Here is a 17,624-nt window from a genome sequence, read left to right as displayed (position 1 = left end):
GAAAGCAGATTACGAGTTGAGATTTGCCTTTCCGCACGTACATCATAACAGTAAATTTAGAGAGAAAATAAGAAATTGTGATAACAAAAACCAAACATTTTGCACAATAATATTGAATGATTAATAATCATTCAATATTTTCATATCATCATTAATCAGTCAACCAACTTCTAAAGTACCGTAAAATGGGGTGAGTAGAGTCAAAACTGAAATTCAAACCTCGATAACATTTTATTTTTACATATGAAAACTGAATGGTGTATATAATAAGTGTTCCGGACGTTTGTATTTTAGTTTTTATTTTATTTTGGGTAGTTCCATTTCATAACTTTGACGATAAAGAGGAAAACCCACCTCACCCCGTAGTGCCTCGTATTTGGGGTGAGAGGGGTTTTCATACAAAGGTGATCTTGGAAGATTGTTGGATCGATTTTTTTTATTATGCGTATTACTATAGCTCCATTTTAAATTGGAATACATTATTTTTGTAGCAGTAGCCTTAAAATCCCTTCTCACCCCCCTCTCAACCCTTCTATCCCCATTCATAACCCAACTCTCCCCGCGAAACCTACTCACCCCGTTTTACGGTAGTATAGTAACCAATCTCCCCTAAAACAGGCCTATTGTATGTATGTACATAACCAATGTTTGGCACCTTCTAACTAATTTTTAGGCAAACAATGGTGAGTTTCCTACCAAAATAGTTCCCAATCACTGGTATTCACTGGTTTGCTATTATCACTGATACTAATAAGATCAGAATGGCTAAGATGGCCGGCTCTTTATCATTTTGTCACGGTCTAACAAGTATGTAAGTGCGAAAGTGACGCATGAGTCGCTGACATGACCGGTGATAAAAACGCGACTATGATACCGCTGCAGAAGGCTAGGGCCGATTATTTATCATTTGTCACCATGGCTGTCACGTTCTAAGAAGTATGTAAGTGCGAAAGTGACGCATGACATGAGATGTGATAAAAATTCGACTATCGGCTCGATTCGGAAAATGAATTAGATTTCTTCTAGACTTCAACAAGTTACGATACGGATAATTTAAAGATATTTGTAAGATAGATAGGTATGTCAAATTTGACGTTTCCGCGATTCTGGAGGTCCTCTTGAACGATTTCGACAAGTTATGACTTAGATATCCAAGTCACATCTAGTCGATATCTAATGTAGATCTAGTTGATCTCTAAATCGTCTCAAGATCTTGTGATTATCTCGAAATCCGAATAGGCCTGTTTGATACCGCCGCAGTTGACAATAAATGAAACTTACTCGTGAGGAAGCAAGTCGTTGTACAACTATCTCAAGCCGGTCGCCTGCCGCCGCGATCAGTGGCACTGTGAGACAACAGTCGTAGTCCACCGTCCTGGTTCCATTTACCTGGGAATATCACAATTTCAGTTATATATTGAAAAATACTAGAAAACAGTGAAAAAGAAAAGAAAATATAAGCAAGGGAAAAAATAAAAGGAATAACGGAGAAAGAAATAAATTTAAATGCTATCGCTATATTTGATAGCAACCAAAATAATTAACGCTTGATTTATTTAGAACAGGGTCTTTAAAAATTGAAAAGCACGATCTTTAGATCGTCTTTTAAGGCAATAATTTTCTCTTACAAATATTTTCTTGGACAATTTGGTCCTAATTAATTGTAATCATAGTAAAACAAGGAACTTTCTAGGTGCACAGCATAATTTATTCCAGTGTACAAAAAAAATATGCTTTTAGAATTACAAGTTTCACAAGAACTATGGTTGAACTTAACTGACCTGCAAAATCCTATCAAAAGGCCTCAGCAGTCCGACAATGTCAGCCGGACCTCCCTTCCTTATCCGATTGATGTAAACACCCCTCTCGTACAAACCATCGGACACGGAAAACCCATAGTCGTCGTAAATGGCGTCTTTATACAGAATGACGTGGTGTATGGAGCCTTTGGCGGGAGAGAGGGTATCGCTGCTGTACAGACCTGTTTAGAACAAACAAATAAAAATCAACCTATTCCCACACCCTACATTACTTTTATTATTAGACTATATTCACATCAATCAAAGTTTAATAAAAGCAAATTTTGGTTATTTTATGGTGAAAGAGGCAAGCAGGATTTACAAGCGTAACGACGATTTATTATGCATTAATGCGTCCCCAATGTTTGCTCAATATTTGTCCTTACATGTATTCTCCATTATCTAATTTGTTTTATTTTTATAAAAATGTTTATTAGCTCGGAGATATTATTAACAATTATTGACTTGTTATTCCTTATAATCATATTATATTCTATATGTAGGTGTTAAAGTAAGCTTTAAAATCAAATCAACATGTAAATATAAAAAAAATAACTTACTTGGTACATCGTTCTCATATACAGGACTCGTAGAAAATTGAAAACTCGTACCAGGTACATTTGGTTTCAAAGGAGATTTTTGTGGTGTAGTTACTGTATAAATTCCATTATTTAAGTAATCATTATCCCAATTAGGTCTTCTACTTTTAGGTGAAACAATGCCATATGGAGCCATTTGTATGTAATCACATTTGCAAGAAGCCTTTTCCATATTATGTAGTTGACAATCCTTCATGTTTGTAGTAAGTATTTCTATTTGTTGTACATCATCCTCTCTAGTTATATTTTGTTTGTTTTTCAAAGTATTTTCTGGGATTATGCAAGTGTTTTCATAATGAAAGGTCTTCAGAGAATTGTTTAATGAATAATTAGGCAGAGGCAGATCATTTACTCCGAATGGTGCAACGGAGTTATAATTTGATGCAATCAACTTATCTTCGTCGGTGGGTGAATAAGGTTGCTTGTCGGCGAGTCTATTTTTGTCAGGTACAGCGTATTCTATGACTTCGGAGTTACCTACAATATAAACTGTATTACAGTGTTAAGAAAATCCATTATAATCATATCATATTTTTATTTTATTTACAAATAATTATCTTACCACAACTTGCGCTAGATCTGACAGGCGTGTTTTGATCCCAGGATTCAACAGCGCTGTCGTTGGATAGACCAGGGCTTGACGTTGAATGGCTGGAATCCCTTGCACTGGATTCCGCACTCTCTACCGAACCTGAGTAAAACAAAATTAATAGTTATCTACATTACAACAGACCATTTAAATTTAATTACAAAAACCTGTTGGTTAAAGAAAACTTACCGGTAATTTTTCTACAGAGCTGTAATTGCACTCTCTGGCCACTCTGTTGTAATAATTTAATGGCTTCTGAAAGCGGCTTATTTAAAACACTCTCTCCATTTATTGTTAACAATTCGTCACCTATTGCTAGTTTTCCACATTTTTCTGCCACACCACCTTGAAACAGATACAAACATTTGAATACAATTCAATTTATTTTAGTATTTATTATTAAACCTTTAATTATTTTTCTTACCTTCAACAAGTCCGCTAAGTAATATTGGCTGAGTTACATCTTCGCTTCCAGCAATAGTTAAACCAAGAGGTCCATTCTCTTGCTTAATCAACTCAACAGTAAAAACCGCTGCATTTTCATTACTGCCGTGACTTCTTTCACTTTCTTTTGCACTGTTATTAGGACTGTCAGTGTGGTGTCCTGAATCATCACCGCTGTGTACGACTGCTTTAATTTCTATGTTACTAAAGCTCTGTAAAGCTAGTTTTGCGTTGTGCTTATGAATATTAGACCAATCTTCTGTTAGGTCACGTTTTCTTATTTTGAGGGTAATTATATCGTCTGGAGAATTTTGGAGAATGTTGAATGCGGTGTCCTGAAATATGATTAACATTTTACATATATTAAAAAGTAACAAGTTTTTAAAAAAAACTATGGACTAAAAAAGAAAACTAAAATACTATGGCTTTACCAATCTCAATTACAAATTACAAAGCTAGTTACAAAGACTACCCCGGATCGCAGGTGACTCAAACATCCCCATGAAACTGGCAGCGTTACCACTGTGAATTGTCAGGAAAATTTGTTGAACTAGCTTCCAGTAACTAGTTGACTGGGATGGTGATGTGATTTGCCATTTAAGTACCTGAATGAGTAGGTTTCCTATACACAGTGCGACCTAAGGTGTTATCAGGATTTCTTTTGTCCAACTAAGCTACTAGCTTCGTTTCCTAGTATGTCATTCTAGCAGTAAGAATACTTACTAAAGACAGGTTGTGTAGTGGCTGTCCGTTGATCGCCAACAGTTGGTCTCCGGGCGCGAGGGCGCCACTGCGGTGCGCCACAGAGCCCGGTTTGATGTCAGATATAACCATTGGCTCTTCGTTGCTTAACAGTTTCTGTTTGCACCCTGAAAACATCATATATATTTAATCATAACCGACTGTAACTCATCATCATCATCATCTTCCTCGCGTTGTCGCTGCATTTTGCCACGGCTCATGAGAGCCTGGGGTCCGCTTGGCAACTAATCCCAAGAATTGGCGCAGGCATTAGTTTTTACGAAAGCGACTGTAACTATCATTGATACTTTATCTGTCTCTTCAAATATTGTGTGTACTAGTAAGATACAACATTTTACAATGGCCTTAAATGCCATTGTAAAACTCAGCGCTCAAACTCGCAGAATTGTAGATGTAGCAACATCACTACGAAGCATTTTCGCTTCACACCGAGAAACCCTTGTTATCAAGTATAACAATGAATGTGTTAAGTATACCTCTGGCGTTGAATGATGGTCCATATTATGACAGTTAATTTTTAATGTGGAGCAGCCGTCACGTAAAATTAATGTAGACAATTTTGGAAGTTTAGTACATACCTACATTTATTTAGAAATGTTTTGAATGTTAAATTTAAGTAACAAAAATACGGTAAAAACATAATTTTTCTATTATTTTTCTATTATAGGTCAACCAAAAGAGATTCGAAGGAACTTTCATAGGGACATTAGGGACCATCATTCTACGCGAGGTATATTTCTTAGAAGGTCGAATTTCAACTTGGCAACTTCATTTGTTATTGTTATTATAGGACCTTAACACGACTCGCAGTGCATCAATATCAAAACCATAACTAAATTTGAAAATCTGAATAACGTTCGCCGTCTAAACAACTTATTTATTTATTTATTTATTTAACCAACTTTATATTGACAGTTAAACCAAACATGCAAGTTATGGGTTACAAACATATGTACCTACTTAAAACTAATTATAATAGACTTATCACTAAAATTATCTAATTAATATTAATAGTTGTGGGCGTAGATATTGACTCTAGATAGCGGGCTGCCGTGGCTAGGAATTTCGGTTCTGTTTGTGAGAATAAGTCAAGAGAGATTATGTAAAATAATATTATTAATATGGTTAAGTGCGACGTACAGTGGACTAGTGACTAGTGTCATTGTGCTGGTCTTGGGAATTACGAATAGGGGTGAAATGCGAGGTCTGAGAGTGGTTCTAACAAATAGTGATGGTACCTTAAAATGAACACATTCTAGTGGCAATGGATTAAATATTGAACCACGTATTAGTCTAAAAAAGTATTTTACTGTTGCAAGCTGCCTACGTACTTCAAGACTTTGATATGAGACCATTCCCAATACAAACGGCTGTAGGGATTAGGGTGATTCACTTTTGTATGGAGAAAAAAAAGTTGTAATATTTTTCCTGACTTTGCTCACCAATGGAGTCTCCCCACACTAAAAACTATCTATTTCAATTTTCAAAAGAATCGAATAACGTTTAGAGGTTGCACAAGTTGAAAAGGTAGAGTGAGAACCCCATACATTGCGTGAAAATGAACTATGTTCTAAAATGACAAAATATAATGATCTAATACTAAAATCGAATGAGAAAACTGAATTTTGCGTCTAAAACACGATAAAAGCACTTTTCCTTTGGAAACAGGTGGAAAAACTGGAAAATCTTAATTAGAACATTTATCGAGTAACCAAAATCCAAGTTTACTACTAATTTTACAATTTATTTATATGTAGAAGGTTCAGTATCACACTACTCTCCGCTTTGATGGTAGCCGCTTAAACCATTTTCTACCCTCCGATGTAGAGTCGTTGGTTATTTGAAAAATCTTTGTTGAAGTTGTGCAACCTCTAAATGTTTACCGATTTTAATTTTTTTTAACGTATAATATTTTCTTATCAGTTAGAACAAGAATTCGAGCAAAGTCAGATGAAAATCGAAAATTCGGAAAAATGAAACACCCTAGTAAGGATAGTACCCATGTGTTTTCCAGTAGAGATACCTAATAAATAACTTTTGGATTTTTTCAAGAAGAAGAATGTATTTTTTTTCTTGCGGGTTCCATATAATACAGTTAGTTTCTAGTAGGCTACGTACAAATGCATTAAATAATAAGGTAATGTCATGATAATTACTAAAGTATTTTGACTGGCGCACAACAAAGCCAAGGGCTTTTCTCGATCTTTTGCAAATTTGAATGATATGTTGACTGAATGATATTTCTGAATCAAAAGACGTACCGAGATCACGCTTACATTTGACACTTTGCAGGTTTTCACCATTCAATGTATAAGAGCGATCCATGGTGTGTGGCGTCCTTGAGTAGGCCATGACTGCACATTTGCTTGTATTTAAATGTAAACTGTTACGTAAACCCTATTGGTAAACGCTATCAATATCTGTTTGGAGCTTGATGATGTCAGATTGATCATGTATAGGCAAAGCGAGCTTGACATCATCAGCAAACATCAGTATTAACGAATGCTTAATGTAATCAGGAAGATCATTTATAGTTATTAAAAATAATAGCGGCCCGAGACTGCTTCCTTGACCTATGCCAGAGGAGACGGAGTATGTTTCGGATTTGGCTGCGTTGTACATGACATATTGTTTGCGATCTGAAAGATAGTTGGCGAAGAACTTTAACAGTATTTCAGAAAAACCTGACTTGGCCATTTTTTGTAGTAAAATATCACAATCAATCCTGTCAAAAGCTTTTTGAAAATCTAAGTATACTACATCGACTTGTTTTCTGTCATCCAAATGTTGGGCTGTGTACGTTACAATATTGAGGAGATTAGAAGTCGGGGATCTGTTATGTATAAAACCATGCTGGGAGTCAGTAAACCATCCCCTTAATTGTTGATAAATTTTTTGGTACAAAATACTTTCAAATACTTTACCAAACACAGAAAGAACAGCAATTGGTCGATAGTTTTTAAAATCCGATTTAGATAGAATTGGGAGAACTTTTGATATTTTCCAGACAGATGGATAAGTGTGTGTTTTAATGGCTAAATTAAAAATAAATAACAATGGCTTCGCAGCAGTCACGCACGAGATACTGTGGAATGGAGTCTGGGCCTTGTGTGCTCTTGGGAGCCAGTCGCTTTATAGCTGTACTTACATCACTTCATTAATGTGCTCAATGGAAACAAGGTAATGGGATGTGTCCCAATGTTGATTTGCAGTATGAACATTTAATATGGGAGAGTCTGGTAGAAATACACTACTACAATAATTTGAAAATTGTTCGGCAATTTGCGCTGAAGTTAAATCTAAAAAAAAAACTTTATTTCTACAGATGTACGGCGTAAGAAATTGTTTTCCATCGTATTTTCTTGGAAACGTTCGAATTTGTCATGCTACTGAACTGAACGAAATAACAATACACGTTCGTAAGTTTCCGTGAAAATACAATGGAAAATAATTATAGACTATATCTGTTTACGAAATCGTCTTTTTTTGCTCTTAAATAATTATCTATTACCGTTTAAATATAATGTTACGTTCAATCGTTAAATAAGGATATTTACCAACCAAAATCAGATTAAACGTCCGATTTAATTTGGAAAATAACTTCCTCTTTCAGTAATGAAAGAAAATGTACATGTCACTGTTATTGACAGATCGGAAACAAGACTGATGATATTTAGCGCTAATACTGAGTGTTTTCTGGCGGGGGAGTGTTTTTGTGACATTTAGGGAGCGTTTCAGATTAAATGTATATAAATCGAGGAAATTACCTACCATTTTGATGTTCAAAATCTTGTACTCTATCAATATATATTATAAACAACAATATCCATGCAAAGTGTATGTCAGATAAATATTAAATATACTCTGACAAAAAAAAATAGATTTTTGGTGGTTCATTGTTGACTGCCTTACCCTACCTAAAGCGGCATTTTATTTATTATAATCATCTAATCTAACTAACAATATATTAGAACCAATTTTGAAACAAGCATGCAGATACGTCTGCGAGCGATATTCCTAATTTTATATGAAACTTAACTTTAACTTTTCGAAAAAAGTGGAAAAAGTTACGGTTCAAGTCCTGCCGGAAGCGTACCTTTTTCCTTAAATATAAAATTTGGAATATATTAGAACTAGCTGTGCCCGCGGCTCCGCCCGCGTGGAATTCGGTCTGTGTCAGTAAGCGGCTAATTTCTAATCCTAATTTCTCTCCCTCTCCCCTGGAGGCGGAACTTGAAGTAGGTAAAGTTGACAGATGGATATGCTAGAGGACTGTAGTCCAGATAAAATATTTTACAATTAGGTACCACTAAATAAAACTACACTCCAAAGTCAATAGTTTTTTCGCCCTTATTAAAAATTTACACGTGATTTAAACGACAGAGTAGGTAGTAGGTGTATATCGGACGATACAGTAAGCCGTAAGGTATACGCGCGCGAGCGAAAGCGAAGCGGCCTGCCTGTGGCTAGACCGCCACTCACCGTGGTCTTTTTCAGACTCCTGAGGAAGACACGTGCCCCTTGTAACCTCAATGCGTTGCGAGACTTTCGGGAATGATTCGATTGTTTTCGGGAATGCATGGTAATGCGTATAAAATGCGAGTTCCAAATCATTTGACTCCGCAAACGACCAGTGCCGGATTAAGATATTTTGATGCCCTAAGCATTTCTAGACCATGGTGCCCCCTCTCCCTAGGGTCATCAAGATTACATTGAATTTATTTGATAGACAGAGTTGTACATTTTTACTTTTAGTATGGAAATCAGTCACATCATTATATCACGAAATGTGACAGTGCTACAGCAGTAACGACGCAACAGAGTAAAGTTGCTGCAGTCGCCATATATTGGAAAGCGATTGAAAACGCGAGCGAAGCGAGCGCGAAATTTTTTCGATATAAATAGGCAATGTCTATCAAAGACAGTTGTAAATTTTTACTTTTAGTATGGTAATCAGTCCAGGCCTAAGCATTTTTACTTTTAGTATGGAAATCAGTCACATCATTTTATCATGAAAATGTACAGTGCTACAGCAGTAACGTTGCAACAGAGTAATGCTGCTGCAGTCGCCACCCGAATGTCACCTTTATCACATTTCGAATGTCATTGAAAACGCGAGCGAAGCGAGCACGAAAATTTTTCGATATAAAAACGCAATTTTATAGACAGTTGTACATTTTTACTTTTAGTATGGAAATCAGTCACATCATTTTATCACGAAAATTGACAGTGCTGCAGCAATAACGTTGCAACATAGTAATACTGCTGCAGTCGTCATAGCTTAGAAAGTGATTGAAAACGCGAGCGAAGCGAGCGCGAAAATTTTTCGATATAAAAACGCAATTTGATAGACAGTTGTACATTTTTACTTTTAGTATGGAAATCAGTCACATCATTTTATCACGAAAACTTACAGTGCTACAGCAGTAACGTTGCAACAGAGTAATGCTGCTGCAGTCGCCATATATTAGAAAGTGATCGAAAACGCGAGCGACGCGAGCGTGAAATTTTTTCGATATAAATAGGCAATTTTATAGACAGTTGTACATTTTTACTTTTAGTATGGAAATCAGTCACATCATTTTATCACGATAATTGACAGTGCTGCAGCAGCAACGTTGCAACAGAGAAATGCTGCTGCAGTCGCCATATCTTAGAAAGTAATTGAAACGCGAGCGAAGCGAGCGCGAAAATTTTTCGATATAAAAACGCAATTTGATAGACAGTTGTACATTTTCACTTTTAGTATGGAAATCAGTCACATCATTTTATCACGAAAATTGACAGTGCTACAGCAATAACGTTGCAACAGAGTAATGCTGTTGCAGTCGCCAACCGAATGTCACCTTTATCACATTTAGAATGTCATTGAAAACGCGAGCGAAGCGAGCGCAAAAATTTTTCGTTATAAAAACGCAATTTTATAGACAGTTGTACATTTTTACTTTTAGTATGGAAATCAGTCACATCATTTTATCACGAAAATTGACAGTGCTGCAGCAGCAACGTTGCAACAGAGTAATACTGCTGCAGTCGCCATATCTTAGAAAGTTATTGAAAACGTGAGCGAAGCGAGCGCGAACATTTTTCGATATATTATTAATTTATTAAATCAACATAATTATTCAATTATTTTTGTTGATATCTGGGTCTTCTAAACTTAGAGTTAATTTGGCAAAATCTTTCCTCGGTGGCTTATTCATGGCACAACGTATTAAATTCAGCTCCATCTGTTAGTTTACCAGGGTACTCAATAGTGGTAGCACATATTTGAAAAAAGTTTGCCCCTCCTTCCTAAGTAGCGCCATAAGATTCAGGGGCAAACTTAAGTCGATCGAGTTGTTGTGGCTACCCCCCCTTTTAGGGGTTGAATTTTTATAGCCTATAACCTGGCCGGGGATTTTCTCGACAGATTAGTAAAGTTTTCATCAAAATCCGTTCAGCCGTTTTCACGTGATGCGCGTTCAAATAAACAGACAAACAGATAAACAGACAAACAGACAAAAATTCTAAAAACTTTTGGAACGTGTTCTGTTATCGATTCTAAGTATCCCCAGCCAACTTTTTCTCAAATATCTTCCATGTACAGACTTTCGACCGTCTTCAGCTTTATTATATGTATAGATGAACGAGTGAGTGTAATATCAAATTGAGATCCAAAAAGCTAATATGTAGGGTGATTTTGTTATGTCTGACCATATTAGGACAGATGCCCCAGTTTTGGCCACCTTAGCACCCTATATGGCTAGTTGAAATTTTGATAAATAGATAGAAAACTATAATATTAAAAAAAACTTTTTTTTTAGTTTCTAAAGCATTGTATTACGTATTGAGTTTGTATGTATAACGAATACATTTATTTTATATAAAGTAATAAATAGCCAAAACCAGGCCAGTGGTTACAACCGGGGCATCTACCCTACTCAACTCTGGACAGGTGAATTTATAATCACTTATTTGTGAATCACTTTTACCGTTGGTTCGAATACGAAAATGAGGAAATTAGATTTTCCATACGTTTCGCCCAATCACATTTCGATGTAATTTTTTGTGCGAAATTAAGGAAACTAAAACTTACCAGTTATAGTAACACCAAGGCCGGCCGTCGTCTTCGCCAACTTCACATTGAACACCCCACTAGATGCCTCAATAGTGTTCGGCATACTAAACTCCACGTTCAAAGTTAGGTACTTCGGGTTGTGGGAATCGTTCCGTCGTTGTAGGATCTCGTTGGCAATGTCTAGCGTTAGGTTCTCGTGGCCGTTGATCGACATCACTCGATCTCGTATTTGGAGGCAGCCGGATCTAAAATGGAATGGAACAAAGTTTATTCAAAAAATCTTTGAAACGAACGAAAGTTTTTAGAATTGATCTTAAAGGGATTATGAAATTAAAAGTATGTAGTTAGTAAACATTAACAAACTTTTATTTTATTTTCATATTATTTAAGATTTTTTTTAATAAATTGCTGCAAAGGAACTGTATGACCGGCGTTTTAGGCATTTAAGTAATGAAAATTTTCAGCAGGTACGAAATTCGTCTCGTCCGTTAAAAACAGGCGACTGCGCGTCTACATGCGATGTGAGGAGCACGCAGTTCACCTCACGGACATGGACTATCTCCTTCTCTTTCTAAAGCAGTATGAAATATGAGACATACCTGAAAGCGGGCGACTGCGCGGCTACATGTGATATTAGAAGCGCGCAGTTCTCCTCATAGACGGCTAAATCGCTGCTGTGTCCAGGCAGCACCTCTAGTTGTATGTTCAAAGAATCTGTCTCTTTCCAATGCAGCACTAAATGACCATCACCACTCACGATCAAATCACTCACTATATCAAGAGTTAAACGACAAAGTCAGGGAGATACCTGTAAGCGGGCGACTGCGCGGCGACATGTGATATGAGGAGCGCGCAGTTCTCCTCATGGACTATCTCCTTCTCCATCTAATGCAGCGTGAAATATGAGACATATACCTGTAAGCGGGTGACTGCGCGGCTACATGTGATATGAGGAGCGCGCAGTTCTCCTCATGGACGGCTAAACCACTGCTGTGTCCTGGTGGAACCTCTAGCTGGATGTTCAGAGAGTCTGTTCGGCAGACGCCCATGCTCATGTAGTTCTGTTGGCTGTCTGTTGAAATTAAATCTAATTTAGGCATAGAAAATTGTAAGAAAAGTTCTATAAAATGATTATTTACGGGATTAGGAATAACATATTATGTAAAGTGGGTCTAGCTCTAGCCAAATGTAACAAACGTCGATAGAGAACGCAAATGAATACCTAAATAATGTATGGAAATTATCACGTCCCTTTTCGTCGCATCTGTCATCCTGATACATACATACATACATACATACAAAGTGACTGACTGAGTAACTGAGTAAAAAAGTAATAACTGTTAGCGATACAAAGTAATCACAAAGGGCTCATATTGCAAACTTTATTAGTACCTACCAGCTGACGTGAATTGTGGGATCTTCCTCAGCCCCGTATTTATGTGGTAATAAAATTAATTAATAACTATTGTTGTTTGTGGAGGAGCGGGGGGAAATGTATGGTTTCATTTTTCACAATAAATGGTTTGGAAAAGTAATTATATTTTATTTTTATTGCTGCATTGTGATGGTGTGGTTCAAAAACCTGATTCTTAACGGTTAGTAATGATTGAGACAAAGGAACTCTTTAAAAAACCGGACAAGTGCGAGTCGGACTCGCCCACCGAGGGTTCCGTACTTTTTAGTATTTGTTGTTATAGCAGCAACAGAAATATATCATCTGTGAAAATTTCAACTGGTGACAGACGGACGGACGGACAGCGGAGTCTTAGTAATAGGGTCCCGTTTTACCCTTTGGGTACGGAACCCTAAAAATGAGATTTAACCGTAGTTCCTGCTCTAACGTATTAGCAAAGTGAATAGAGTGTATAGAGAGTTACTGTCATGGCATATTAGAGAAATATAAGTAAGACAAGAGTGCTCACTCCATACATCAGTTTTGGCACCAAAAATATTAGTATTTTCATAGTCGACATCTAGCATCGAGTAGCGGAATTATCAGTACGTTAAGTAGTAGTAGTAGTAGTACTGTCAAGTGACTATAGATGTAGCACCGACCGAAAAGTCTTATGTTGTTGAGATTAGAGTTTCCGGTCGGTGCTACATCTATTGTCACTTGACAGTACTACTACTTAACGTACTGATAATTCCGCTACTCGATGCTAGATGTCGACTATGAAAATACTAATATTTATGGTGCCAAAACTGGTATGGAGTGAGCACTCTTGTCTTACTCATATTTCTCTATGGTCATGGTAAATTATGTAGCCACAGTACATTTAACTGCCATCTTTCGACAGAAGATTATGTGTTAATATGTTAAATATTGAAACTAACGCCATCTGTTCGACAGTATGCCAAAGGTTATGGCGCCATCGATCGAAAATATTGCACCATACCTTTGGCCTACTGTCGAGTAGATCGCGGTAATTTCAATATTTAACAAATTAACACATTTGGTATTAGGCAATTACTATTCTAGCATCTGTCCCAATACGTGCTTAACCCCTGGTGCAAAAAGAGGGGTGTTATACGTTTGACGGCAATGTCTGTCTGTGTGTCAGTCTGTGGCAACGTAGCTCTCAAACGGATTGACCGATTTCGATGTGTTTTTTTTGCGTGAAAGCGAGTTTCCTCTAGTTGAAAACCGATCCAGCAGTTTAAAGAGTATCATCTCTTTACCTAAATTATATATTAAAAGGCTATAATTGTAGTTTTTTTTTTTTTTTTTGGTTCAATTCATTTATTAATTAAAAAAATCTTTTCGTTGGCGTTTGCGTCCAGTCTGCACTCCGCAGCACGTTTGATGCAATGTGCAATACCCATTACTTACCATACTTACCATACCATACCATACCATACCCACCATACATTCACATCACACACACACACATTTACTTACCATAGTCATCTTGTGAACCTAGTTTCGGCATTGAGCTTTGTCTGTAGTTTCTTTGGCGATGTTTCTTGGCGTTCAATGTAGAAGTTCCAGATATAGAATTTTCTGGAACAAAAAAAAAATACCTATATATGAAATAAATTAATTTAGGAACAATCTTACGCAGATCTAGTCCTAAATAAAGTAAAGCTTTTACTATGGGTACTAGGCGACAGTATAGGTACATACTTATATAGATAAATACATACATTTAAACATAAAAAACATCCTTGACTCCGGAACAAAAATTGTTCAATTTAATATTTGAACGGAAAAATATTTAATATTTGCGATAAACACAGAAATAAATGTCCTTACCGGGATTCGAACCCGGGGCCATAAGGAGGGTACAACCAACTAGGTTAGGAGTGCGTTAAATTAGATTTATGATTATTCTACGGTAAAATATTTTTACAGTAAGTACTGTATTTTAAACTTTTGACATCGCACGAAAAGTGCTATTTTACGCACTCTATTTTTTTCCCAATGTGTACATATTGTCCTATTTTCCCGCACTAGTGCGTAAAATAGCACTTTTCGTGCGATGTCCAAAGTTTAAAGGGCCATATGTACCGTAAAACGTTGTACGATACACGTGCGAATAAGTAATTCGCAACTCGTGTCGATTTAAAACACTCCCATCGGTCGTGTTTTAATTTATCGCCACTCGTTTCGAATTTCCTCTTTTCCGCACTTGTATAGTAAGTAAATAACTTTTCTCAAACAAATGTCCACATTTTTTCGAAAGACAAAATCGAGAATGTTCAATTTTCAACTTTCTTCAAAAAATTAAAACTTTTCCAGCCTACGGGTAAAATTAACTTTTAAAATCCTTACTTTGCATACAAAATCCAAGGAACTAAGAAGAAAATACATTCTTCCAAGGAAACAAACTTGTCAAACGGAAATTAAAAAGTTGTAGAATGGTGGCAAATTCTGTTAATTGTGAATAAGACCTAGATGTACGAGTATACTACGTATAGTCTATTAGAGACTAAATGTATTGAGATAATTAAAACTAGATAATTATGGTCGGTGGCGTGAAACTAAAAATATTTTATCCCCTCTGTCTGTCTGTCTGTTACCTCTTCACGCTTAAACCGTTGAAACAATTTAGATGAAAGTTGGTATGGATTAGTTCGAGGCCCAGGGAAGGATATAAGATGTTTTTAGGGTTCCGTACCTCAAAAGGAAAAAAACGGAACCCGTAAGGGATCACTCGTGCGTCTGTCTGTCTGTCCGACCATTCCCCCCCTTTATCTCTGAAACTACTGGGCCTAAAATTTTGAAAAAAAAAATACACAAAATAGTACTTTACCTATAGATGACAGGAAAACCTATTAGAAATGTGCAGTCAAGCGTGAGTCGGACTTATGTACGGAACCTTTGGAACGCGAGTCCGACTCGCACTTGACCGGTTTTTATCAATTTTCATCATTAATCCATGCAGACGAAGTCGCGGGTAAAAGCTAGTTTATCATTTTCCTCGTATTGTTTTAGAAAATACAGACATCGCAGGCTATTCTTTACTTCATCTCACACGCGAGACTACTCGTCTCTTTCTTACGGCTCGGGCACGACTTTGCGCGACCTGCGACGGCGGCGGCGACAACTATAGGTTACCTGGTAACGAAAGGTCCAATCGCTGCGTCTCGCTCCAACCTACGCGCAAAGTCGTGCCCGAGTATGGGCCGGTACAGACGGACTGCAACCCGACTGCATGGGAACTGCACGCCGACGTTGCAGTTGGCGTGCAGTCGGCCTGCAGTTCCCATGCAAATTGCAGTCTGAGCCGAGGCGTATTGGCCGGTATCAGCCCCAAAAGTAATCAATCTATAAATAATGGCAAACTTTTCCATATTGACCTTACTCGAAACGTGTTTTAACTCATCTATAATATATGAATATACATGAGATTCAGCTTTAGATAAAACGAACACAACTCAACAATAATCTAACTCCACACACACATTGAAATACAGACCTTACACTTAAAGTAATAAGGTCGGGTATGGCCTGTACGTGCGGGTAACATTTTGCCAATAGCTGTATGCTCACAGTTTGAGGGTTATAATGATTATAGAGTTAATTCTTAGCGGGCCCTGGGCGAAACTGCTCTGAAGCGTCTAACTTGAAAACAGATGTGTGGCGCAAGTCATAACCAGTGATCGTTAATTTTTGGTGCAGCATTGTTGGTTAAAAGCATCCGTATGCCCTACTCTAGGTGGAATAGATAATTTGGGTTAATAACAGTAATATTAACCTTACCAATCCTCTCCCTAGAAAAAAATTGAAGAAAATCCTTTATTTTTACTATGCTGCACAAAATTGGTGGAAAATTAACGATCACTGATGGTCATAACATAACGGTGGTTTCCACCTGTCCAATTTCTTTGTCCAATCTCAGTGAGTCTCACTCTCTCCTTATGTAAAATGTGAGACAAAATACACATTGGACCAATATATTGGACAGATGTAATACCACCGTAAGCTTGAGTCGTTTAATAATACGTTGCGTTTTTTACCTAGTGGCTCTGTGAGCTGTAGATCTCGCCAGCAGAGCTTTAAATTACATGGTGCTGAGAGCTTTAATTATAGTAAATTAAAAAAAAAACAATAAAAATTAAAGTGTAAAAAAATATAAAAAGTTATATCCCAGCATACAAATACTGGGGATCGAACCCAGACTCTCTGTGCAAACAAAAAAAGTGAACGTTTACAAACTGAGCCAAATAGTTCTTAGATAAGCTGACGAAATTTAGCTAATCATTCTCATTTTAAAATTAGTTAAAATTAAATATCTCAATACCTCTGAAACCACCGAAATAAAATTTCTGAATTTTTGGCCATTTAATCTATAAACATATCTCAAAAAGAAAAAACTCTTATGATATCGATACGACTATTTGTTTAGGCGCGAGGTATCACGACTCCGCCATTTTTAAATATTTCCAAAAACTGGATTGACATAAAAAAAATATTTAATCATAGAATCTGGTCACAAAATTTCACGAGAATCGGTTGAGAATTGTGACCTGTAGAGGAGAACATCCGGACGGACATACGAAAGCAAAATGCCCGAGTCAAAACGTAGACCTTCGCTACGCTTCGGTCAATTAAAATATCTTCGAGTATATCTAGATATAACAGCGAATAACGTGAACCGTCTTTCGAACTTTATGCGGCGCAGACACTAATAATTGGCCAAGAGCATGTCGGGCTACGCTCAGTGTAGAGTTTCGTAGTTACTAGTGATGTACCGAGTATTCATTTGGCCGACTAGCCGACTAGCCGACTAATCGGCGCTCGAATGGCCGATTAGTCGGCCGACTAGTCGGCTAGTCGGCCAGATCATTAGTTTCGTATAATTTCGAGTGAAAAACAATAGTTTTGCTCCTTTGGTTGCGCTATTCATCATAATTTAGCTTGGCTAAAA

At 37.0% G+C, this 17,624-nt stretch overlaps 1 protein-coding gene across 3 annotated transcripts in view; it reads right to left on the bottom strand.

Moving 5' to 3' along the window:
* Positions 1-17,624, bottom strand: part of LOC134793353 (glutamate receptor-interacting protein 1) — a 516,543-nt gene that overhangs the window by 694 nt on the left and 498,225 nt on the right. For 2 of the 3 annotated variants that reach the window (XM_063764910.1, XM_063764909.1), the window contains 10 exons: positions 14,153-14,254; positions 12,169-12,325; positions 11,272-11,498; positions 4,155-4,300; positions 3,412-3,766; positions 3,177-3,332; positions 2,961-3,089; positions 2,360-2,875; positions 1,782-1,981; positions 1,282-1,389 (listed from right to left, as the gene is read on the bottom strand). In XM_063764910.1, coding sequence (XP_063620980.1) covers positions 1,282-1,389; positions 1,782-1,981; positions 2,360-2,875; positions 2,961-3,089; positions 3,177-3,332; positions 3,412-3,766; positions 4,155-4,300; positions 11,272-11,498; positions 12,169-12,325; positions 14,153-14,254 — 2,096 coding nt within the window. Of the gene's footprint in view, positions 1-1,281; positions 1,390-1,781; positions 1,982-2,359; positions 2,888-2,960; positions 3,090-3,176; positions 3,333-3,411; positions 3,767-4,154; positions 4,301-11,271; positions 11,499-12,168; positions 12,326-14,152; positions 14,255-17,624 lie in introns of all 3 variants that reach the window. The other variant, XM_063764907.1, reaches the window with a different exon arrangement.

The sequence above is a fragment of the Cydia splendana genome, chromosome 9 (genome assembly GCF_910591565.1).
Source record: "Cydia splendana chromosome 9, ilCydSple1.2, whole genome shotgun sequence".
Classification (NCBI taxonomy): Eukaryota; Metazoa; Arthropoda; class Insecta; order Lepidoptera; family Tortricidae; genus Cydia; species Cydia splendana.
The sequence above is the reverse complement of the archived record's forward strand: the minus strand, read 5'-3'. Positions and strand labels throughout refer to the sequence as shown.